At 44.0% G+C, this 25,034-nt stretch overlaps 1 protein-coding gene across 2 annotated transcripts; it reads right to left on the reverse strand.

Annotated features, from left to right (window-relative positions):
* Positions 1-1,636: 1,636 nt before the first annotated feature.
* LOC311265943 (malate dehydrogenase, cytoplasmic-like) lies at positions 1,637-14,104 on the reverse strand. 2 transcript variants are annotated; one of them, XM_084368079.1, is made up of 9 exons: positions 13,634-14,104; positions 7,232-7,330; positions 6,393-6,489; positions 4,362-4,537; positions 3,507-3,629; positions 2,903-3,079; positions 2,694-2,807; positions 2,279-2,368; positions 1,637-2,104 (listed from the first exon to the last, which is right to left on the reverse strand). In XM_084368079.1, exons 1-9 carry the CDS (start codon positions 13,685-13,687, stop codon positions 1,982-1,984), a joined length of 1,053 nt encoding a protein of 350 aa, XP_084224205.1. In that variant the 5' UTR covers positions 13,688-14,104; the 3' UTR covers positions 1,637-1,981. The 2 variants fall into 2 exon arrangements, with proteins under 2 accessions (XP_084224205.1, XP_084224206.1); XM_084368080.1 differs by lacking the exon at positions 13,634-14,104 and adding an exon at positions 8,445-8,563.
* Between the last annotated feature and the right edge of the window lie 10,930 nt (positions 14,105-25,034).

Genomic DNA, 25,034 nt, shown 5'->3' on the forward strand with positions numbered 1-25,034 from the left:
CCCGGGGTGATCTATTTTTAACACTTTTTAAAAAAAACAACAACTTTATTTAAATCAATTTGTTCAAAAAGGTTTATTTTTTATTTTAATTTAATTTACGTGCTTTTAGCTTTTTATACACTTTGCTCACTTTTAATTCTGTTTTATGTCAATTTAATCATTTTGGTTTAAATTGCATCCAAATTGAATCAGTCGCTGTTTATTCTATTGTAAAAGCAGCCATTTGTATTATTATGACTTTTATTTTTAGGTTAACAACTTTTTTATTTATTTGTCTTTCTTTTTCGTCAAAAAGCTAAAAATTTAAGTGGGTTTTGATTTTGTTCACTAGTTGTACAAAATCACAAATAATCAAGTGCTGTTAAAAAAAAAAAAAAAAGGACCCAAAATATACAGAAGGTTAAAATATCATTTGGTAAAAATGAAAGTCATCCATAAGAATGTGTGTGAGTGTGGTATTAAATTTACTATGTATGTACTAAGTATCAATAGTACGAGTAGTGTGTTTTTTAAAAGTAAATTGACACATATATTGGCCTGGCCCATTATAAGATTCAATACTTAGCATTATCTGATTATCAGAATCAGTGGGTTTTTGTTAGTTTTTTCAACTGATTGCTGATTTTTCTCAAATTAATTTAAAATGTGCTGCTTTGGCAACATTAATGTAGTGTTGACTAAAGCACAATATTATTCTCCTAAATGGAGTGGAAGTGTAAAGGAGCAGAAAATAAAGAAATACTCAAATCTGTATTTGTGATTTTAGTGTTTGTTCAAGCTTTAAAAAAAATATTTGAATGAAAATTCATCATATTTTGTATTAATATCTTCCTGCACTGGTTGAATGGGACACGTCTTTTTATTTGATTTGAGATTGTTTTAGTGTTTTTTTCATGTTTATGCTTCCTGCTGGATCGATGCTGCCCCCATGTGGTCAACACCAGGCACTGCAACACACTGCAGGATAGGAACCACATAATGTGGACTGAAACAGGGTCTGATGGAAATCACTCATCAGCTATTGATCAGATTTACATTTTTTTAAACTTGATTCAACTTCTTAAATTTTATTTTATTTTTTTAAACTCTTGTGTAAAAAAGAAAATTCTCCTCAAAGCTCCATGCTGAGGTTTGTCCTGGCAGTTTTCAGGCTGAAATGATAGAAAGCATCAATACTGAGTCGACCATCATGATTTGACAGCCTTCTCGTAGTGTTTTCACCTGACTTTATATCATCAGGAGGAGATGATGACTGAGTTTACATATTGGGGTGAACTATTCCTTTAAATGTCTTAATGTGAAGCAGTTTGTTGTTTTCTTGTTGAAAGAGACAAATAAACTTTTCTTTCCAACGACAATATTTAACCTTTGCTCTGTGATAATGTTTTGGACGCTGTTGTAACAGCTGTGTGATTGTTTTCAGATATTTTTTGAGAAGCTGAACTGATTGGCCGGTGTTCAAGATCCTGCATGTTTTAAACCAATCAAAATGCAACAATAAACATGTTATTATTATTATTATTATATTAACATGTAACTTCCACTGTGTTCTCCTGCGATAACTTCCTGCAGCTCAGATGTGAACGCAGTCTAACGAGACGTGGACATGAAGGAGACGGGGCCTGGTTTTGGTCGGTCAGTTTCTTTGATGTTTTATTGGTGATAACTTGATCCGTTACAGGTTCTGAACAGCTAGTGTGTGTTTTCATCTACCAACAGAGACATTCTCTCAGTGTCTTGCAGACGGAGGCCAGGTTGTGGTTTTAAACAGGCTTTCTGAAAACCTGAAGAAGTGGCCTCGTGACACACACACCGTGACACGCACGCACACACACACACACACACACAACACGCACGCGCACACACAGACGGCAGCTGGGACGGTTAATAAGAGTGGAGGGTTTCTTCTTCAGAGCCGCGAGCAGCCAGCCTTCAGCTGGTCTGGGTGCTGTTGCTGCTGTTGGCCAGCAGGGCTCGACAGTCACTGGCCCAGGAAGTCCAGGGCGGTGTCGCGCTCCTCCACCAGCTCGGCCGCTGTGGCGTCCATCTTGGCGCGGGAGAAGTCGTTGATGGAGAGTCCGTCAATCATTTTCCAGGTCTTGTTCTGTGGGCGAGAGAGAGAAACGTCAGAGATCCAGGATTTGAGTCCAACTGATTATTGATATTTGGGGCATATTATTATTTTGAACCATAAGTTTGTATTTTGTGACATCTGGATGTGTACAGGTATTCGTTGTGTATACTGCAGGTGAACTAAAAGCTGATTGGACGGACTCACCTTGATCTGGACGGGGAAGGAGTAGATGAGGTCCTCTGGGATGCCGTAGGTGTTTCCAGAAGCGTACACGCCCATGGAGATGAACTCACCCTGTCAGCAGGAAACACGACAGCTTCAGTCAGTGACTTAGTAAAATGTTTAGAAGAGATCTGAACATTAACTCTAGTCAAGACTGAAAGAATCGGTCTGAATTAAAGGAGAAGATCCAAATGCTCCAGAAACATCCAGAACCTTTCCTTTCAAAATAAAAATAATCATCTTTGGTGTGAATATTTCTGTGATGAAGCTTCAGTAAAACGTGAGAACAAACAGATGAAGACAGAGTAAGAGGATCTTACAAACTGGAAAATCTGTCACTAAAAGTCCTTAAAACTTTTTCAGAACCAAACTAAACTGATGTCCACTCCACACTGACCTCCTTGGTGCCGAACCAGATGTCCCTCATGTGGTCGCAGATGGCCTTGGCAGCAGACATGGCGCTGGACAGCTTCCTGGCCTTGATGACGGCGGCACCGCGCTGCTGCACCGTCTGCAGGAGGAAGATGAAGAGGAGGAGGTTTGAAACGAGGACAGAAACACTTTATTTTTCAGGATTCAACAGAACGAGAAGCAGCGAGCGCTCACAGAGATGAAGTCTCCTCTGAGCCAGGCGTCGTCCTTGACGACCTCGTAGGCTCCCATCTCGCTGCCCTGGACGGTGACCTTGGCGTGGTGGACGTCGGGGTACTGGGTGGAGGAGTGGTTTCCCCAGATGATGACGTTTTTCACGTTGTCAGAGGAAACGCCGCAACGCATCGCCACCTGCAGGTGAGGGACGGACACACAGCAGAGTTATTGTCACTGCTGCTGCTTCTGCAAAGACAACTGGATCACTTCCTGTTTCCCTCAGAGTAACAACCACCAACAACACGGGACAAAACACCCTCAACGGCCGGTCGAGCTCGTGCACCCAGATAAATCTATCTTCAGACGGGGTGCACGCTGACGCTTTAACTTAGCAGCTATGGTGAAGATTTAGGCTTAAGAAAGGTCACAAATCAAGTGAGAAGTAAGCTCATTTTCTCATAAGCTTACATACAAAGAGATTTATTTTTGAAACCAGTGAAGTCGCCCCCTGCTGGACATTAGAAAGAATGCAGGTTTAAGCAGCGTTCACATTGGTTTCACCTGTCAGACCCTGAAGCTCCGTCCACATCTAAAGCACACACAGATATCAGCTGTTCTGTACCTGGGAGCTGGCTCGGTTGTGGTCCAGTCGGGTCAGGCAGGAGAAGTTCTCTTTGGGGATGGATGGAGCAGACTTGGAGGCGATCAGACAGTTGGTGTTCGCTGGGTTTCCAACCACCAGGACCTGACAGGGAAATCAAACATGTCCATCAGACTGACGCCGTTTTGTTCAAACACAGGTGGGCAGCCAGGTGAGCGGCAGCCATCTTAGAGCTACATTATGATGCATCCTTCATCTCAATCTGCTCTTTTAAACATCTTCACACTGAGATGTTTTAAAATGAGCTCTAACACACAGTTCATCTCCAGTCAAATCTTCAGTCGTGCTGCTTTTCTGTCACATTTTCCCAGAATCCAACACAACTGCACGGAGTAAATATGAAACCTGTTTTCAGGGTTGAAGGCCTCGCAGGGTTCAACATCAGGCCGTTTTTCTTTCCTCTACATGTGAAGCTTTGACCTTTGACGTCAGAGACTGAACTCTTTCGTCACACTGCTGCCGGGCCTCATGGAGGACTCCGGGTCATTAGAGGCCCTCCTGCTGATTTACATGCTTTGGACTTTTTACTACGAATGAACCCACAGAGGACCTTTGACCGCTCGGCTCTGGAGACAGATTAGAGCTTTGCAGGAACTTAAAGCTGCTGAGAGAGTTAACGTGACAGAGACACAGCCGGCTCTGTCCGGAGACACGAGACGCCGATAAACACTTTCATTTCCTCGTTCTGTAAAAGAACAGTACGACTAAAATCTCCAGTGGCCTTCAGACAAAGCGCACAATGTTTCCTGACTAACAGATCCATCCTGATCGGATCATAATTAAATTAAATTAAATTAAATTAAATTAAAGCGTCACCTTGACGGTCTTCTTGGCGTACTTGTCCAGGGCGGATCCCTGAGTCTTGAAGATGGCCACGTTGGCCTTCAGCAGGTCCTTCCTCTCCATCCCCTCCTTCCTGGGCATGGAGCCCACCAAGATGGCGGCGTCGATGTCCTTGAAGCCCACCTCCACCTTGTCAGTGGGGATGACCTCTGTAGAGGAGGAGGAGAGGGAGGCGTTGAGCATCGATTTACTTTATTTCTTTATCAAGGACGATTAACTCTTTCACACTGACCAAAGAACCCACCAACACCTGCTTACATCTGGATTTTGAGGCTTGTGATTGTATATAATCAGGATTTACTCTCAAATGACCTCCTGGCAAAGTGAAAAACAGTCAATTGCTAATTATTTGTTGGTTATCTGCATTTTAAAAACCTGCATGTACATATTAATATTAACTTTGGTTCAATAGTGGTATTAGTGTCTCATTATTTATATCATTAGTATAAATTGTGTTCAGATCTGCAGATGTTTAACTGTTAACATTACACAGATGAACAAGCCATCATTTAAGCAGAACACAGTACAGATTTCCAGGACCGTTCTAGTCATTTTTTTTTTATTAATCAATTAATTGTGAAAATAATCAGCAGACAAATCAATAATGAAAATAATTGTTGAGGTATTATTTTTCCAAATCATTTTACGGATTAACTTATTATTTATTGACATTTAATAACATCCTGTAGAACAGAAACATCTTATCTGCTCTGTACAGATAACAGAGGCGGCCCTGCTGGAGAACATATTGATAAGGCGATGGATTGGGCCTGATAAGATCATTTGATTTTTTGAACAACACCTCGACCTTTTCTGTACATTATTCTACTGTCTGAGTGTTTTCACATCCTCAGACTTTCTGTAAATCTCAGGAACTGATCTCAGATTACTTCAGATGAACTCCTGCCGTCTCATCTCATCCTGAAGATAAGGTCCGGTTTGGTGTCTGCTTATTAGAAGCAGCCGCGCTGCTATCAGACTGAACTTCAGTCAAGGTTCACTTCCCCTCCGTTCATTGTTGTCCCACCACTGCTCTGATTGGCTGCCGTGGTGCCTGAACCACCGGCCAACCAGGAGGCCTCATTTCAGATCCTCCTTCCTCCTCCTCCCCACAGCAGCAGCAGCAGACAGAGGAGGTTGAAGGACAAATAACTCACTCACACACCCATAAGGACATTGTGTGCTGCATTAAAATGTGCTCCAGATGAACAAGAGCAGCTGAGACATGAAAGGTCGACAGCAGCTGTAGTTCTGGCTGACGCAGGTTCCTTCAGTCTGGTAATGTTGGTTTAACTTTAAACTAGTTGTTCCCACGAGAACCTCGACTACAGGCGCCTGACACGGACGTTTTAATATCTAATGGGTTAGTTTATTCCACGCTGGAAGGTGAAGATACGTCCCGCTTAGTTTAGTAAACGTTTTTTAGCACAAATGAATAGTCCATCAGTTTAATTTATGTGCTGACGACTGTCTCGAGGATGAATATCATGTTAGAAGGGTTAAGAAAATCCTCTATGTTTAAACCTACACTGTTACACTTACACTGTCCTGTCTCTTTTTAAACATCTGAGCTGGTGCTTCAGATCTATTCTGGTTGTTTCACTTGGTACTTTGGTTTTGTTTAGTGTAAATCAGAGTTTTGAGGGGAACACAGGTCCTGCTGTATGACACACGTCATCACACACATGCCTTTTGTTTATATGTAAACACTGACTGACACACGTCATCATCGGCTCTAATGCTCATCAACTCTACAGAAGAACATCACATCCTCACCACAGTACCTTGAACCTGGACCTCTACGTCTACTACTGACAGTGGTGTGTGTGTTGCTGCATCGTCTCATGATGATAACCACATATTTTCCCTCCTGATAAGAACACCACAGGAAACACTCCCTCCATTATTAAAATATTATAATCGGACTTAAAAATACCCCAAAAATTGGTCAAACCTTCAACTTAAGATTATTTTTAATCACAACACAGTAACACAGTGTCTCACCCCTCAGCAGTGGGAGGGCGCAGTCCTGCAGCTCCATGACGACTCCTTCCAGCACCGGCAGCATGGGGGGGATGTCCAGCAGGATCAAGATGATTGGCTGAAAACAAAAAGGGACAACAAAAGAGATCACCTGAAAATCAACCCAACAGGCACAAAACATTTTATTTACAGAGGAAAAAGTGAAACGAAGAGTCAGAACATGGAGACGAGGAGCCGATCACACACAACTGTCATGGAAGGTTGAAACACTGACGAAGACAAGACGACTTTTCACCAAAGCCCATTATAAAAAGCTTCAGAAGTAGCCTGACCTTGCATGATGGCAAGAACAGAAATTACATTCAGCTTATTTTGAGTTTTTGTGACGTAAATGTTGACGCTCTTTAATTCGGCATCCATTACAGTATAACCAGACACCACCATGAATTTTTAAACACATTTCTAGCTGAGCCTGATCCTTTTGGTGGCGCCCCCTACAGGTCAATATGCTTTCCTTGGCTAAATGCAGGATAACAGCAGAGCTGTGATGACCTAAAAAAGATAACATTTATAAAATATGATGTTCTTATATATATATATGTCTGTTTGGAGGCTTACAATGACCCCTTTCTTTCATTTCTGCATTTCATCTCTCATCAGAGATCCAATCATACGAAGGCATCCCCACATTTGAACATGTATTATTCATGATGAGTCCATTATGTAACAGTCAAGCTCCACACAGTGCATCGTCCAGCTGGCTGTGCAGTGATCGGCTTCAGGGGGAAGGGGGCTCTGCTGCTGCTGCTGCTGCTGCTGCTGCTGCAGATTATGTAATCAGAGTTCAGGCTCAGTCTTACCTGGTCCTTGCCGAACACATCTCCCTTGGCGATGCTGTACAGCAGGGAGTAGGCGATCTGGCCAGCAGCGCCGGTCACCACAACACGGATTGGTTCAGCCTGGAGGGAAACAAGCAGGAGTGGTTTGTGTCATTGACCTAGATCAGGGATGTAACGAGGCAGCAGTTATAAGCATTGTCAGTTTGAACCGGCTGGATCACTTTTCCCTCATATTATACAGCCTACATTTAACGGATGAAATCCTCACTGCTGGTAAACACGCCATTCTCAGCAGCTCCTCCTCCTGTGGAACTCTGTCCTCTGCATGAGGACTTAACACCAAACTCCATTTAGAAAATGGTTCAATGTAGAATGACCTTGCATGTTGACAAGGATGGGTCAGACTTTCAGTTGGATTTTAAACTTTGATTGAGTATTTGATGCCTCTCTTTAATTCGGCGTGCATATCATCAACCAGTCAGCACATTAACTTCCTAAAACCTTCAGCTTCTCTCATTGAGCACACAACTCTGACGTGCGAGCTAATGAATGAAAATGACGCGATTAATCAGAATGAGAGCGGATTTTAATCACGAGAAATGATGCACAGTGATTTACGTGGCAGCCGAAGTTAAGCATGTTTCCTGTACATTCGTGAATCGCACTGAAATATATTCTCACCGGTCGCAACATGTCCGACAAGCACTGATTTCTTGAATTGTCGGTTTTTTAAACGGAGATTCAAACTGACGAGGCACCTCTCCTGATTGGTTACCCCGACTCAATCAAAGAACAGGCCGATGATGCAACCTGACGCTGCTACCACGCCACAGCCCGCTGATTAAAATGGAGGCGGATGTATGAATGCACAGCGGACGAGCAAGTGTTAAAACAGCGAAAACAAATATGCACCCTCTGCTGCGGAAGCTAACGTTAGCTTACATCTCCGGGTCTGTCTGTAGCCTTTTAATTAAATCCTCATCTGTGTGGCTTCATCACCGCTGACGGCTCCGGCCTTGGAGCTCTGGTGATGAATGCAGCAGAAAACCTCACATAAAGCCGGTAAAGTTAAATTAAAAGATGACGCTGTCGCCCTCTTGTCAATGTCAACCCCTGTGCATCCTCCAGTTAACCGTTGGACCGTTTCTCGGATGACAGCGCGCGAACAGAGGACGTCTCTCATATTAATTACTACTTTTGGATCAGTCGTGTCGCAGCTGAGGCTCCATCTTACCATTTCAGTTCGGTGCTTGCGGTGTGCGGTGCCTGTTCTCCCGGTGCTCGGTCAGACTAGACGGAAGGGTCACCTCTATCCTGGTGTTGTACAGTCAGGCGGTGAAACGGCGCGGCGCACACCCACTGCGGGACTTGTAGTCATTTCATGGCACGAACGCAGGCTTTTCGACCCAGCCGCCTCGACAAAAGAAACACGGTCTCCCATGATGCACCGCGCTTGTCACACCGCGCCCACCTCTGCCATATATGGTAGAGGATTTTCTGAAAAGGGCCCTTTTCAACGGAGACTCAGGGAGCGGCGCTTTGGCGACACCGTGTGGCCGACAGCGGAACTGCGCCGCTTTGTCCTGCAGGATGACACAGACTGTGTTGTGCTCTGGAGCTGTTTTTATTCAATGCCTCGTAAACTGTAAAGCAATTGATGATTTATAATACAAATTAAAAAAGGAGAAATCTTCAAGAATAACTTATCTTCTTAAAACTTCCAAGAACTCCTGGCACCCACTTGAAACTCCCTAAAACACATGAACGACCCCAGGAAAGTCCCCAAGAACCAAAACCCCTCAAGAAACTTTAAACCTTGGAGACCCTTGGGTACCCAAAGTGCTTTCAACCACTGGTGGCAGAGGCTGCCATGCAAGGCGCCACCGCTCATCAGTCATACGCACATTCACACACAGATGGAACAACCACCAGGAATTCGGGGTTCAGTACTTTGCCCAAGGATTCCTTGAAAGCCTTGAGAAACCCATCAAGAACTCCTGGAACCCACTTGAAATTCCCTAAAACACAGAAGCAACCCCGATAACAGAACCCCTCAAAATAAAAACTATAAACCCCAGATACACTTGAGCCCCTCGGGTACCCCTGGATATAACACGAATGACTGGAAACCCTCAAGAATAACTGAAATCCTAAAAAAATATATATATATAAGAACTTGCATGCTTCCCTTAAATGGTGCATGTAACAGATTTAACAACATTTGAAGGCAAATCAAAAAAACTTTAGAAATTCATTAAGAACTATGATCCATAAAGGATCCCTTCAATCCTTCAAAAAAAAAACTCAAGACATTTCGAGGGTTCTCTTAAAAACTCTCTATGTGGAAGACCCAGAAGAACCTAGCAGAACCTCTAAAAACTCAACTCAACCTCCAATGACCCTCAGAACATCCTCAAAAACTCTTGCAACCTATTTAAGGACCTTTAACTCAAAAGGGATCGCTTGAATCTCTTCAAAAGTCCATGCAGCCCCCCTCAAGTTCCTCAAAAAAAATATTAAAATGTCAACGACCCTCTGAGCCCCATCAAGAACTCCTGGAACTCACTTAAAACTCCCTCAACACATAAATAACCCCAAGAACATCCTCAGGAATGAAATCACCTCAACATCTTCAAACCTTGGAACCCCCTGGATCCACCTCAAGATCCATTGATAATCCAACACACCAACACAAACTGCTGGAAACCCTGGAGAGCAACTACAACCATCCTCTAATGGTTTATAACTGTTCAGCTGTTTCCAGATGATCACACTGTTTCAACTCCTCCACAGGAGAAGTGTCGACCAGGTTTCATGAACACACTCACACTGATGTCCTCAGGAGGAAGTACGATGAGCAGCACCGTGAACAAACAACATTCCTCTGCAGCTAAGCAGCTTCACATAATGATCCTTTAAGTGACTTACAGGTCCCACGAAGGGAAAAAACAGCCAAGTAATGTCTCCATACAGCTCATCACTCGCACAAATGTTAAATTATCCGCTTCCACAGGCCTTTTTTTGATTGGCTGGTCCGCTGGATTTGATGAGTTTTGGGCTCCAGTGTGAGTGTTTCTAAACTCCTCGCCTCCAAAAAAAACTCAAAGGAGCGCTAGGTTACTATTTTTAGCAGTTCACATGTATTAATCACATTTTTATTGGCGATATGAGAGCGGATCGTATCGTGACATGAGAAATGAGACCCTCCCCGTTGCTCTCAGTTGCCTAAACCAGCCTGTGAAGCTGTTTAATGTTGGACTGGACTGGATTCCCGCGACAGTGCAAACGATGTGACTTTCTGCACGTTCTCGAGTGGCTCGTCTCGGTGCCACAGAGCTCCTTTAAATTGCAAAAATTACATGTAGCCCTGTAGATTGTTATGGTTTTATTATATCTGTCACCATCCTGATACACCAGAATCAAACCGAGCTTCATTTGAATTGAAAACTGTGGATTATTCTGGCCGGTTTGCAGACCAGTGTCAAAGGTGAGAGGTCAGTCGGGGTCAAGTTCACTGCCCAGACGACAGTAAGTCGTGGAGTTCAGTTGTCGGTTCATTAAGTTGTCCGGCCTGCAACCTGCAGGAGGTAAGTCTGAGCTCAGCTGAGCCGTCTGATCTGCTGACACTTATAGAGCCCAAAGTTCAGACATCACCCAGACAACACTCAGCAATCAGGAGGTTAAAGGAGACATGAGGAGCATCAAGGTTCAGTATTTTTAATCCAAATTCATGGAATTGGTTTAATCTTTTCTAAAACAAATGAGTCTGAAACTGAATTTCAACATTAATGGGACACTTTAACTCATCAGTATGAGAGGGAAATGTTATTTAAACTCATATTCACATAAAGACAAACAATCAGAGATGTTAAATATTGTTGTCGCTGCTGTTGGAGGAGACATGAGGTTGGTATTTTATGTTTTCATCATTTCAGCCATATTTTCCATCAATGTTTTGACTGAATAAACATAAACTTGAGCCTTTTCCTTTTTCATTGACTATGTACAACAAAAATGCAACGTGACACTATGTGGCCGAGAATATGTGGACACATGGGCCTATTAATTTAAGTTCCCAAATTAAGTTGAAAAGACTGAAGCTAATAAGCTAAAAGCACTAGCACACAACCCCTGAGGTCTTTCCAAATCGGGGACTATGAAACTGAGCAGATAATGACTGATTTTTTGGGTGAACTGTGCCTTTAAAGGGCTGTATTTTTTGGTGCTGAGATGGTCCACGTCGGATATCTCCAGAACTCTGTAACGTACACTAAAACAATCTAGGTGGACAAATAAAACCTCAGGTGAGAGCAGAAACATGTATTTTAGATTTTGGGGTGAACTGTCCCTTTAACGCCACAGCTTACAATGATAATCTGTTTGTGCGTCCACATACTTCTGTCCACCTGAGAGGAGCCGGGCTCACAGTGAAAGTGAAGCCGGTGGATGTTCTTTCACAGCCGATCAATCAGCATCAGTTATCCTTCAGCCCGTCAAGGGCAGCGGCGGCGGCCATGTTGGCTCTGTTGCAGTGTTCAGTTTCTGTAAAGCTGCTCGGAGCTAAAACAGGCTGCAGTTCTGTTCGGCTGCAGGAGCTGGCCGTGGTGCTGATAATCTGCAGCCGGCCGCTGCAGCAGCACGGGCACAGACAGGAAGCACGGCCTCCAAAATAAGAGCACAAACACTGCGGCTCTGTTTGAAACATATTAACACTCAGACTTGGATTTATTCACTTTGCATATTATTTTTGTGCTTTTATAGAATTTTATTCACGTATTTTGTGCTTTTGTAATATTTAGCTTAAAAGCATCTTTTTTATTCGTATTTCTTGGTTCATCTTGGGTTAATAAAGTTTCATCTTATCTAATTTATATAAATAAAGGCCAATGTTATATCTCATAGATTATTAAATGGAAGTTTTTGCTGCTTTTCTTTGTTATTTGTGAAAATAAATGAATGTTCGTAAATGAGTCTTTGGGTTTTGGATTTTTATTTGAATGAAAGAGGCAATTTGAAGACGTCACTTTGTGCTCTGGGAAATAATATTTTTCTTTTTTACAATCTTTTGACATTTAAATAAATCATGAAAAACATATCAGATTGATTGATAATGTAGATAATAGTTAGATTCCCAATGTTGTCATTTTTAAGATGATTGTAATCGGTGTTTGTTGATGAGTCAAGTCAAGTTACTTTGGCTCTGATGCAGCCGGCAAAGTAACTAGTGTCTAAAGTTATCAAATAAATGTAGTGGAGTAAAAGTGCAATAAATGTCTCCAAAATGTAGTGAAGTGGAAGTATAAGGAAGCAGAGAATGGAAATATTTTTATTGTTATTTATTTTTTATTTAAACATTTTAATGAGCAGAGAAAGATCCTCATTGGCTGATTTATTTCTGTCTAAACAAACTAAATAATCAAACTGTCTTTATTTTCATGACTGAATAAACTGAATAAACAAACTGACCTAAAAGGGCAACACACTTTATACTGTTTTACTGTGTTTATATATGGCGGACCCTGCCACCTTTCTAGCTTCAAACAGTGTTCTGGGACCTTATTTTCCTCTGAGAACAGCTCGTTAATTCACTGATGGAGAAAAGTTTGTGTTATTACCTCGTTAATATTATAAATATTAAAAGTCTGAGTTTAAATTTCTTCTCAGTGCTCCTTTAACTCTCATGAGCTCTGGGCTATTTTCACCATTTTTTGAATGTTGTACAGAAAATATCCAAAAGTCATACTTGAGTAAAATTAAAGATATTGTGTTTTAAATCATTAAATTATCAACAGAACGTGAAGAAATAACAGTTTTGACATCAAGTCGTCTGTGTGTCGTGCTGCAGAGAAATCTACGTGAGTAAATGTACTTAGTTACACTCCATCACCTGTAAATGGTAACTTAAGACGTCACATTAATGTAGTGGAGTAAAAATATTTCCCTGTACTTAGTTACAGTACACAGTCCACACATGCAGGCGTACAATGAAAGCTATATATTTAGGTCTTTTATTTTGAAGGACCTGACCGGACGTGGCGGTGTTGACGCTCGCGCGCTTCACCGTGGCGGTAAACCGCTTCACGGAGCTGCCAGGTGAAGACGACCCGCTGAATTAGTGATGACGGGACCTGCCGGCTCCTCCACCTCCGTGACGGTGGTGGAGGAGCCGGCCGCCATGTTCACACCTGGAGTCTGACAGGAAAGGCCCGGGAAAAAACACGTAACACACCTGTCACCTGTCGTGTCGCCGTCAGCTCCCCCCTCACATGATGGTGACACACTGAGGCGGACATGTTGTGACTGACTCGGTTCGGGAGAGAAAATGAAGCCAAGTCGAGTTTAAAGCTCCAGAATGCTGCGTTCAAGGACGCCCCGGTCAGCTCCGTGCACCTGTCAAAGCGGCTGCGCTGCGGTCAAACTCACCTGCGAGGAAACCGCCCGCACCACCAGGTACATGGAGGTCAGCAGAGTCAGCATGGTGCCGCCCGGGGGTTCTGGTGTCGTTCACTGGTGACTGACGTTCCCTCTCAGAGCAGAAATGGCGGCTCGGTCCGACGCGGTACCGGGAGAGAGACAGAGAGAGAGAGAGAGAGGAGAGAGAGAGAGCGAGAGGAGAGAGAGACAGGTGACACCCACAGGAGAGGACAGACAGGCAGGCAGGTGAGACAGGACCCACCGGCTGCAGAGGCGACCTCACACCGCGCTGCTGCTCGACGTTCACGGCTTCTTGTCCCTGGTTTGCCCGGGACTCTGTCACACACCTCCACCCCTACCTTTAAACGCACACGCACACGCACACGCACACTGCAGTCAGTCTAGTCTCTTAATCAGATTCTGAGGACGGAAATAGCCGCTGACGGTACCGCTCAGGTTCTCATGTGTGATCACAGGTAGATGAACGTTGATGAGATGATGGAGGCTGTAAATCTGTGTGTGTGCGTGTGTGTGTGTGTGCGTGTGCGTGTGTGGGAGTTGATGACGTCACTGCAGGGGAAAGCGATATTATGGGCTGCTCCAACCCAAAACTGTGTGTGTGTGTGTGTGTGTGTGTGTGTGTGTGTGTGTGCGTGGTTGGGTCACATGAGGACACGGAGGACTGCTGCAGTCAGTCAGGGCTGACAGGTCGGTTCTGCTGCAGAGACGTGAACACCTCAGTGGACCTTCATCAGAACAGACTCAGAGGCTCGGTTCCTTCTCTAGTGTTTGTATTTTTAGCTCGGTGCGGCTCAGATGTGGTACCGACAGCACATTTAAGAATATCACCAGACTCCCTTAACAAATCGCATGATTTTGAGAGTTGTTGGAGAAGAAGAACTTAAAAATGAAACTTTGTGAAACATCAACAGCAGATTCTGAATCATTGTCTCCTTCTTGTGAATTCAGCATTAAATGAAAACGTGAAGATAACTAGTAACCACACAATCACCAGACCCCCTTTAAAAAAGGTCAGATTTTAAGAGTTGTCGAGTTAAAACAAACTTTGTAACGTAGTGAAACTCTGTCTCTGACAGATTCTGAATCATTGTCTCCTTGTTGTAAATTCAGCTTTAAATGAAAACAGTCAGTTGTTTGTTTCCTTGTACAAAGTGTCAGTTTGTGGCAGCATGGCTGTACCAGCCTGTCTGCTTCTGTGTCTAAAGTGCTAAAGTCTTACCTGCCAACATTTAGCAGCTGTTTGAACACACTGTTTACACTGATTTCACCATTTACACTCAATTTATGAAAGAAGAAACATTTTATTGATCTAAACATGTCACATTTTACAAATACACTAAACAGTAACCAGTATAGGCTACTTCTTTGTCCCCATGGAGAAAGTCACCAGACTCCCTTTAAAAAACGCTCAGTTTAGTGAGTTGTTGAGTTGGAGACACTTTATAAACTATGTGAAACTCTGTCTCTGACTGATTCTTCGTTATCTGAGTCTTCTTGTAAATTCGGCAAATGTTCTACACGAAGTTTCTCTTTTTTTCTTTTCATCACTGTAGTTTTGAGCCAGCATCTCATTTAAATAACTAAATATTTGGACGAAAGATGCTTCTTCCTCTATTTTACCGTGAGTCGGAGCATAATTCATAAAACAAACATCATGTTGTGCTGAAGACGACTTGAAACTAGAGACGAGACCATAAACTCGTCAGGAAACTGATTAACTGAAGTGATAGGCTCATTTTCTCATAAGCTCAAGTATAGTCAGACTTCAGGAGTCGCCCCCTGCTGGACAGTAGAAAGACTGCAGGTTTCAGGCGCTTCAGCATTGGCTTCACTTTTCAGACATGTTTTACAGTGTGTGTGTGTGTGTGTGTGTGTGTGTGTGTGTTAAATACAAATCACTGAGGTCACGTCGAGGTCACGTCTGGGTCTCTGAGGTCAAATACGAGTCGCTAAAATCAACAATGTTAAAGTCTTTTTGTAGATTTTTGACATAAAACAAAGCACTACATGTAAAAGTGCCAGTGTCAGCTGCTTTCTGTCAAACCACCTTTACATCCACCTGAATACAAGCTCCTGTAATTAACTGTGCTCCTGCCGGCAGCAGCTGTGTATAATTGAGCGTGTTTACATTGTGGACTGATCCGTGCTCGTGTGTTTATTTTGTCATTACCGGCCAGCATAGTGACGAGCCGAGTCCCGGAGGACATGAAAACACTGGCAGGACGCTGGATGAGGGGACCCGCTGCCCTCGGGTCCATTCTGTGAAATCTACATGGATGAGTGAGTGACGGCGCCAAACGTCTGATACGGTCAGAGGTGACGGGTCCATGCAGGCTTCAGAGTCGGTTCAGGACACAGCTGCTGGGAGGAAGCTTAAGTGTAACGCACAAGGTTAAAGGTGACTAGAAGAAGATCACTGGAGGAGTTAGGTCTAACGTTCAGCCATTTTGCCCTCTGGCATCAATATGTACGACAATATAACACGAGAACACCTCCATCTTCAGACTCTGCCTCCATGTTGATCTCAGCTACACACCTGTACAGTTTTCTGATTGCATCTCACACAGTTGTGACGCACAAACACCCGGCTCAGTACTCAAAACTGCTCCCTGCTACAGAAGGTGTCAGTGGATCGATACATGAATATCAATACACCTGATCAAACGTCTCTGCTCTGGGATCAGTTTTCACATGAACACGTTGGTATCCAACACTAAAATCTGACAGAGTGATCTTACTTAAAGAAAACCGAGTAAACTGATGATAATTTAAAGCCTCGTTATCGTCCTGCTCTCTGACACCAGCCTGGGTTTCATGTGGTGCTGGGTTGGACGGGAAACCAGTGGTATCACACATCACTATCACCAGGACACACACACACACACACACACACACACACACACACACACAGGTCTTTACATGTGTGACTTCAAGCAGCTCATGTCAGGTCAGAAGGATCATTATGGTGCATCAACATTTATTCATCTCAGTTGTTATGTAACATCTCTCAGTGAAAGCTACTTTATTAAAGCACATTTTAACTAATTATGCATTTTAAAAAGTGAACCACTGGCTCTGGTTGTCTGCTGACACACCTGACTGTGTCTCTCCTGCCTGCTGCCAGCAGGGGGCGCTACATGAATGAAGAATGGATTTCAGAAGTGAAGCTGCTCTCCTGCTGCTGGAGGATCTGTGGAGATGTTAGTGCTCCTCTGACTGTCTAATGACGACGCTCCTGTTAATGTTTCAGCTGCAGACAAACATCCTGTAGCTAACAGCAGAAAGGAGAGCGGCACCGTGACGACGTTTCCTTCAGGTGATGAGCTGATAACATTTTCTCAGACTCAGTTACACCTCATACACTGAAAACAGGATGTTGACACTTTGCTATAAAACTTTAAATTAAGCTCAGGTTCCTCACATTTATTATGATCGTCATGTTTCATCACTGATATAAAGAGTGTACAGTACATACATGTACATATATGTAATATTTACATGTACTTTTAATACTTAAGTACACATATTGCCAGAAAATTACTTGTGATGCTAAAGTACATTTAATATCTGATGCTACTCGAGTACTTTTCATATGGGTGACTTTCACCAAAGTAATATTTAAAGGTGCAATATGTAAGATTTCCAGCCCAGTATTGCTGAAGTAACCACTAACTGCTGCTAACTTTAGCTACCATTAGCTAGATAGCTCAGTTAGTCGTGCAGCTAGCGGTCTGGACTGGGAGAGCTCAGGGCACCGGGGAAGTGTTAGCATTTACATTGCTAACCCAGGTTATCATGCTAACCAGCTAGCTCCGTCTTAATGTGAAAACTATTTCTTCACATTCTGTTGATAATCTTTAGTTTTAACTTTAGTCAACTTTTTAACTGAGAATCTTACATACTGCACCTTTAAACAGAACATCTTTAATATTACTTGAGTTTGACTTTTGGATATTTTCTTTACAACATTAAAATACGGCCAAAATAGCCCAGAGCTCACGAGAGTTAAAGGAGCACTGTGTAGTTTTGGAGAAGAAATTCAAACTCAGATTTTTAATATTTATAATATTAATGAGGAAATAATACAAACTTTATTCCATCAGTGAATGAACAAGCTGCTCTCAGAGGAAAATAAGGTCCCAGAACCGTGTGTGAAGCTAGAAAGAAGAAAATAAATAAGTAAAATTAAACGTATTTCCACTTTCTGCTACTTTATACTCACACTTCACTACATTTTGGAGGCAAACGTTGTACTTTTACTCCACTACATTTATTTGATAACTTTAGTTACTAGTTACTGACTACAATAATCATAAAACTGCTGAATATCAGATGTAATAATCATGAAAACAACAAGTTTTTTTATTTATGTTGTGTCTCTTCTCCAGTGGCGGATTTAAGAAATTTGGGGCCCAAGGCAAAGGCAGGCATGGGGCCCTCTGAAATGAGAAGACAACACACAAAACAACAGGTCAATTATACAGAAACATACGTTTTAACAGAATACACATGTATTATGTGTTTGACCTGTTGTCCCTCTCTTCCTGTCCCTTTTTCACGTTGTCTCTCTCCCTCATTCTGAAAACAAACACACAAACACAGTATCAGGCTCTGACCCAGTGGTGAAGTGTAAGTGTATTTACTCAAGTGCTGACGTAGACATTTTAGGATTTCATGCAACTTCAGTTTTGTCTGCTCCGCTGTATCTCAGAGGCAAATACTGCACTTTCTACTCCACTACTGTGCATCATTTACGTTGCTGGTTACATAATTCAAACCCTTCCTGCCCAGTGAAAACCATGTACCCTCAAAATGATGATTTAATGCTAATATTTGTAATAAACTGAAAGAGTCTTCCTTTGTGGGGCGACTTCTTCAGCCAAAACTCTTTAAAAAATCGTCTTGGCCAGCTGGAAAATACATCATGACAAGACTTCAGTGAAGTTAGTTTTAAGTTGGATATTCGACATTCGCAGCCACTCCAACATTTTAAGTGCACCTGTATTGCAGACTTTACAGTAAACACACGGAGAAGACGGCTACAGCGTGTACCGACTTCCTGTTTTCAAAATAAAAATGTGGGATATTTAAAGCAGAGATACTGTTTAAAGCTATTGAGAAGCTATTGAGCTAACATGCTAATATTTACATATAGCCTAAAAATTAATAAAAAATTATGAACAGATGTTAAATGTAAAAACAAGAGGCGTATCTCATGCAGCCAGTGTAGTTACATGATCCCAACATGATGTTGAGTCAATTGATCACATGACCTGGAAGCTATTGCTACCGCTGCCGCTGCCGCAGTGAAGACAGTCGTCACTTTCTGTAGCTTGGAGATCAGCTTTCTGTTTCCTCCTTCTCTCTCCTCTTGTCAGCTCGGCTGGGGCAGCTTCTTCTCATCTGTCTCTTTTCTTTACTTTTCTCTTCTATACTCTCCTCTTCTTCTCTCGCCACTTCGCGCCGTTTGTTTTCATTTTGCTGCTGTCTTCCTGGATCCGTTCTGCACATGCGCAGTAAGATGGACTGATCCAATGTAGTGGAGACTGAAGGGGGGGCCGACACACACATAATACGATTAGCATTCTGCTGGCATTTTAGCGAGAGGATTTTAATCAAAAACATAATTAATGTGCGGAAATAAGTAATAACTGTATTAACCATAAGTGTATGAGGATTTTTATGGGGCCCTCAGGAACTTGGGGCCCTAGGCAACCGCCTAGTTTGCCTAATGGTAAGTCCGCCCCTGCTCTTCTCATTAACATTTCTTTCACTAAAACTACAGACTGCTCCTTTAATACAGTAATGACTCTCTGCGTACATTAACAATGAATAATACAAACGTCCAGGAACGACCATGACTTTAAATAAAGTCTGCATGGACCGGGATGCAGGCCGTCATGCTTAGACAGAACCTGCAGGATTTCTCCAACATGGGTGGTCTCAGCGGGAATCAAACCCGTAACCCCTGCCATGTGACGGTGCCTGGCTCCACCACTCCAGCCTCTCAGTACGCTGACGATGCGGTTAAGCATCTTGCAAACAGACCTGCGAGTAACAAACAATGTCGGCGATGACGGAGATGAGGACGCAGGGGAAGCGTGACTCGGGCCGTCGCGACCCCGAGCCGAGCGGCCTGTCCCTGCATGAATCCTCCGGGCCCGGCGCTGACTCCTCTGACCGGGCCGCGGGCTCAAGTTTGGCATTCCTTCACGCAGCCATCGCTGGCACACACAATGCATGATTAGGCAGCCTTGAGTGATTCGCACAGCAGGTCCTAACCCGCCAAATAACAGCCAGTCAGTCAGTCGGTCAATTAGAGTACGCATCCAGGACACACACACACACACACACACACACACACACACACACACACTGATTTTGCAGACTGCAGGTGTAATTATAGCAGAAATTGCTGGAATTAAAATGAAAGGAAGCAGTTTTTTCATGTTGCCGTCGAGCTGTGAGGAGAAAGTGGAAGTGATTCTCCTCCTGAAATATAACAACAGACGTCCACCTGAAGATCTGCAGGTTCCTCCTTCACGAGGAAGAGATGCAGAGGTCGTTTCACCTCGATTCATGTCCGTTAAAATAGATTCAGAGGTTTAAATAAGGAATTTGAATGCTTGTTAATGTCAAGTCAGTTTTAGTTGCACAGCCTGTTATCACAGATCATCGAGCAGCGGAAGCTCCTCAGAAAACCACAGCTTTTACAAGCTTATTGTAGAGCGATGCAGCGATGGCGTACTCAGACTTTGAGCTCTCGTTGGGCAGCTAGGAATTGTGTTAGCAGCTACTGTAGCTCACTAAGTTTTCTTTGCTTATTTACAGTAATACATACATAAATAAACAACTCAGTCACATAGCATGATCATCTAAACAAAAGAAAATTAGCTGCCACTAACGTAACTCGCTCCAAAAAGGCTCCCCGGCACTCACAGCTCAGTGCTAACAGGGTTAGCTGCCAAACGAATCTGTTGCTCTGTGCTTAATGCTACTGTTGTTGGCTGTTGTTAGTACTCGAGCTAGCATGTTAGCTTTAGGAACCTTTGGCTGCGCTTTCTCTGCACTTCTTGCGCGACTAGTTTGCTGATAGCTTTAGCAACATGTCCGCCGAGCTCTGTGGGAGACTGATCACGCTCGGTAAGTGTTCAGGTAGACAGACAGGTGGCAGGTCCAGTTGTTTCATACGAGCTGAATCAGACGATTGGTCGGGTTTATTAGACCTGCATCAGCCACAGATGTGTTTTTTGTCAGAGCGTTTGATTTATTGATCGCTGTCAGGAGCACGTTAAGAGATTTTCTACAAATATCACCAGGAATGCCTCCGGAGTAATGACCCATCAGGGACACGTGAAGGCTCGTCACCATGTTGGAAATGTTAATCATCAGCTGCTGTTAATGAGAGCCTCTTTCCACTTCAGCCTCTCTCTCCAGGTCTGACAGGTGAGGCGTAAACAAAGCGCCGCGGCGTGGAGCTGACATGTCACGTTAGCTGCGCGGCGGCGGTGACGGAGGCAAGGCCGAGCCTGTTTACCACGTCTCTCATTACTCTGTATTGTCTGTCCTCCCGCCCTCCGCTTTAACTGTCACTCACTGACAAACGCCTGAGGAAGGGGATGACTGCTGCACTCACCTGCACACACACACACACACACACACACACACACACCTGACACATACATGTACAACACTCACACACACACACACACACACACCTGACACATACATGTACAACACATACACTTGCAATTATGACAATAATCTTCATAGAAATACAGATTTTTGGGGAGTAAGAACACATACGATGTAAACAGCATTATATAATGACTGTGTCACGATACAACAGCTGCTTTGTGTTGTTAGAGGACGTTGCTAATGTGTATTTTAAGTGAGAGTGAGTTTTCAGGGAGCGTTCTGACGTTCACACTAGATACGAACCTCCAGCTGAATCTCCAGCCGTCCTCCCTAACCTCCTCCTTCTCTGGACTTTATTCCTCATTACTTCCTTCTTTGCTGCCGTGATAATCAGCGCAGCCACTAGAGATCGCCACCTCACAGGAAGTGGAAATACTCACTTTTTGTGAGATTTGTGGTGTGAAAACATTCAAATCATGTTTTGTTTTTATGAGCAGATGGAAAGAGAGCTGCATACAAAGTTAACCAACACTGAGAGGAAAGCTGAAGGATTATGATTTGCTGCTAAATAAACTGCAGAACGTTCCCTTTAAAATCAGTTATAAGAAATTCGCAGTCAAATCATGAAATTCAGAAATCTTTTGTGAAACAACCAAAACTTGTTCCAGCTTTGTTCGAGGCGTTTGTGTTCATGTCGGACTTCATCAGATGATAATTGAGAAAATATGTTTTCAGGGTTTTTTCCTCTCTGCTGTGAAATCTGCCTCCAGTTTGATGTCGTGCAGGACCGAGGACGTGTTCGGTCTCTGCTGTAAGATGAATGCCTCTGTAACTTTCTCACCCTGTCACAGTCATTCAGATATGCGTCACACACACCTGACAGACAAAAGTAGTGTGTTGATGGTAATATTTCCCGTGAGTGTGCGTCGGCAGTAATGAGATCCTCGGTGAAGCCGTCTGTCAGCAGCGCCGGCTGTCAGGACCCGGGAGGAATGTGGGGAATGTGGTTTCCTGAGCGCTGAGCTGGATGCGAGCTGCAGCTTTCATCGCTCCTCCGCTGAACTTATAAGGACAAACGCGTCCATTCGGTCGTCAGAATCGACTGTGACCATTCTGGGGCTGGGCTGGCGTCGGCGCCGCCGCTCCTCGCTTGTTTGTTATGGCTGGCGGACCAACAATGTGGGGATTATGAATATTTTGCAAGCGCCACAACAACAACGCAGACAGCGGAGAGGAAGCGCGATTGCATCGGAGCGGCGGTTTTCTTGCCGCCGTGGCCAATGCTGGTGTGTTCTCTGAAAACAAGGAGCATTGTGGGAGCTTCTCCTGACCTCTGCTTGAACCCGGGTGTTGGTGATCTCACCTGTGATGGCAGGTTATCTCCTCCTCCTCGCGTGAGAGGCCGGGGAGGTGACGGGCGGCCCGGTGTCTGCGAGCCGCCGCTGTCTTCCTCTTCGCCCCTATGAACCCAACACCCGTCCGCCATTTTGGTGCCTCCGGGCGGTTCACGCTGCACCTGCGGTATCTCCACCTGGAGGCGGTTTGGTTTTGTTCATCTGCTCCGCGAGGCCCGTCCCGCAGGCCTCGTCAGTCGATCCGTATCTCAGTGGAGGCGACGTGCACGCGGTCACATTCCAGCGGGGATTTGCAGGGCGGATCGGGGAAACTCATCTAAACCTCGGATTAGAAACTCGGAGCCTGTTCAGATGCTCTGATAGGCGACCGCTGGATACTTCCCCTTTTACTGTTTCATGGGAACGACTGTCAGACCCGCTGACGGCCGCAAACAGAAACACATTAGTCACTTTACATTTAAACAAATCACATGTCTGGGCTCCTCGGTGGAGTTCGAACGGCATCACTCGGCTCTGAAACCTTGTCAGAGCGCCAACACTTGGCAACCCTTTGGGATAATTAAGACTGGTCACGCCCCACAATCCCCCCCCTCGCTCGCCGTACCCTCTTATCCCCCCCCCCCCACGCTCCCTGGCAACAGTATCCGCTCCGTCGCCGCTTCTTCCACTTCTCCTGCCAATCACACTTACTCCACCATCTGCCTGGAATGGCGCTGATAGAAAACGCCCTAAAGTGCTGGTGCCGGGCCAGAGCCGGCTGTCTGTACGCTGATTAATGCTTTAATGGTTGAAGACGGAGGAACGAAGGCGTCGAGTCGTCCTCCGTCTGAAGGCCGGAGCGCCGCTTCCTCCTCAGAGTCGGACATGAAAGCAGTTTGGCCTCAGATGAAAACAACAATGTGAGGAATTCTCAGTCTGTCACCTCAGATCACATCGCTGCGTCGGTCCGGGTCACAGCGCCGCGGCCTTCATCCTCCTCCTCGTTATAAGAAGAAGGTACTCCTTGTAAAGTACCGGAGCGCTGCCTTCTCAACGTGGGAGTCAGTTTGTTCTGCCTCTGATCGTCCAGCGGAGGTCGTCACAGAGGCGAGACCACGTCTGTGAAAGTGTGACGGCCCGATGGCGTTCAGTCTGACAACGACACAGATCCTTCACTCGTCAAGTTAAAGAGAAATGTCCCACACTTCAACCAACAAAGACACCTGACAGGACCAAACAGCAGTGATGTAACCTATGAGGGGAAAAAATGCAGAATTCAAATGTTTGAAAAGTCGCCGTCATGATGTCTGGCGTCCAGAAAAACAGTGTCTTTGTCGCCTTCAACTACTGTGTTGTTGTCGTTAATGTCTCTGGGAGCTTAGATATAAAATGAAATCACTAAATCTAATGAGGAACAGTCACGAGTCTTCAGTGAACGCCGCCGGGCAACAGCATCCCTCCCCGGGAGTGAAGGTCAGACAGGGTGATGGTGATTATGTGATGATGTCATTTGATTTTTTAGCTTTAACACTCAACATTACGATGTGACTGTAGAGCAGCGGTTAAACAACAAGTCCTCACACTCACCTGGTGACGCAGGTCGTCATGGACACGCAGGTTGAAGATAATCTCAAGTACAGTGATGACTCGTCGTTATTGTGATATGTATATTATGTGATATTAACGATATTAAATCTGGATGATGACATCGTAACAACCGACCAGAGAGACCTCACACCGATCCTGCCTCCCTGCAGCGGTTACCTGTTGCTTTTAGGATTGATTTTAAGATTTTATTGATTAATTACAAAGTTATTTAACTGAACTTTTATCCCCGTGTTCCTTCTCACAGTCTGAGATCCTCACGTGCATCTTTCCTTGTTGTTCTGAGGTCTAGATCATCGTTTAAATCACGTTTTATTCCCTTCCTGTGATTTATCTGCTGCATCGTTGCACATTTTACTCTCTTATTATTTACTCTGTGTTTTGTAAAGCACTTTGTAACTGTGTGTTTGGAAAGGTGCTATAAAAATAAAGTTTCTTATTATTTATATTATTAATGTTGTTTTTGCTCCACAAAGAGACAAAGAAACAAAATGAACTGTAACGTGTTTCTGCCTCTAACTTTAAATCGCTGTTTATCAGAGCAGAAATGAAACATGGGATTAATAAACAGCCTCGGTCGTGAGGAGGAGCTGCAGACACTCGTCAATCAGAAATAATTATTGTTTATGATCTTTTTTTGTTTTCTGACTAGTGATGCAACAGTGCTGCGTTAACTTGTCTTCATGTTTCACAGTGTTGAAGCAAGCAACCATCTGTGACTGATGAGTGTCGACACGACGCTCCGACAAAGTCGTCGTTTAAGAAATGTAGAGAAATGATTCGTCAGGAAACACGAACCGTCTCAGTTTACG

This window comes from Pagrus pagrus (genome assembly GCF_965226575.1).
Source record: "Pagrus pagrus genome assembly, chromosome: 2".
Taxonomy (NCBI): domain Eukaryota; kingdom Metazoa; phylum Chordata; class Actinopteri; order Spariformes; family Sparidae; genus Pagrus; species Pagrus pagrus.

What these genes read in the sequence shown, in the direction of transcription:
- LOC311265943 (XM_084368079.1), bottom strand. Translation starts at nt 13,687, where the DNA reads ATGCTGACTCTGCTGACCTCCATGTACCTGGTGGTGCGGGCGGTTTCC. An exon ending in ATGTGTTCGGCAAGGACCAG is followed by an intron (nt 6,490 to 7,231) that starts GTAAGACTGAGC and finishes TTTTGTTTTCAG; the next exon opens with CCAATCATCTTGATCCTGCT. An exon ending in CGCCCTCCCACTGCTGAGGG is followed by an intron (nt 4,538 to 6,392) that starts GTGAGACACTGT and finishes CCTCCTCTACAG; the next exon opens with AGGTCATCCCCACTGACAAG.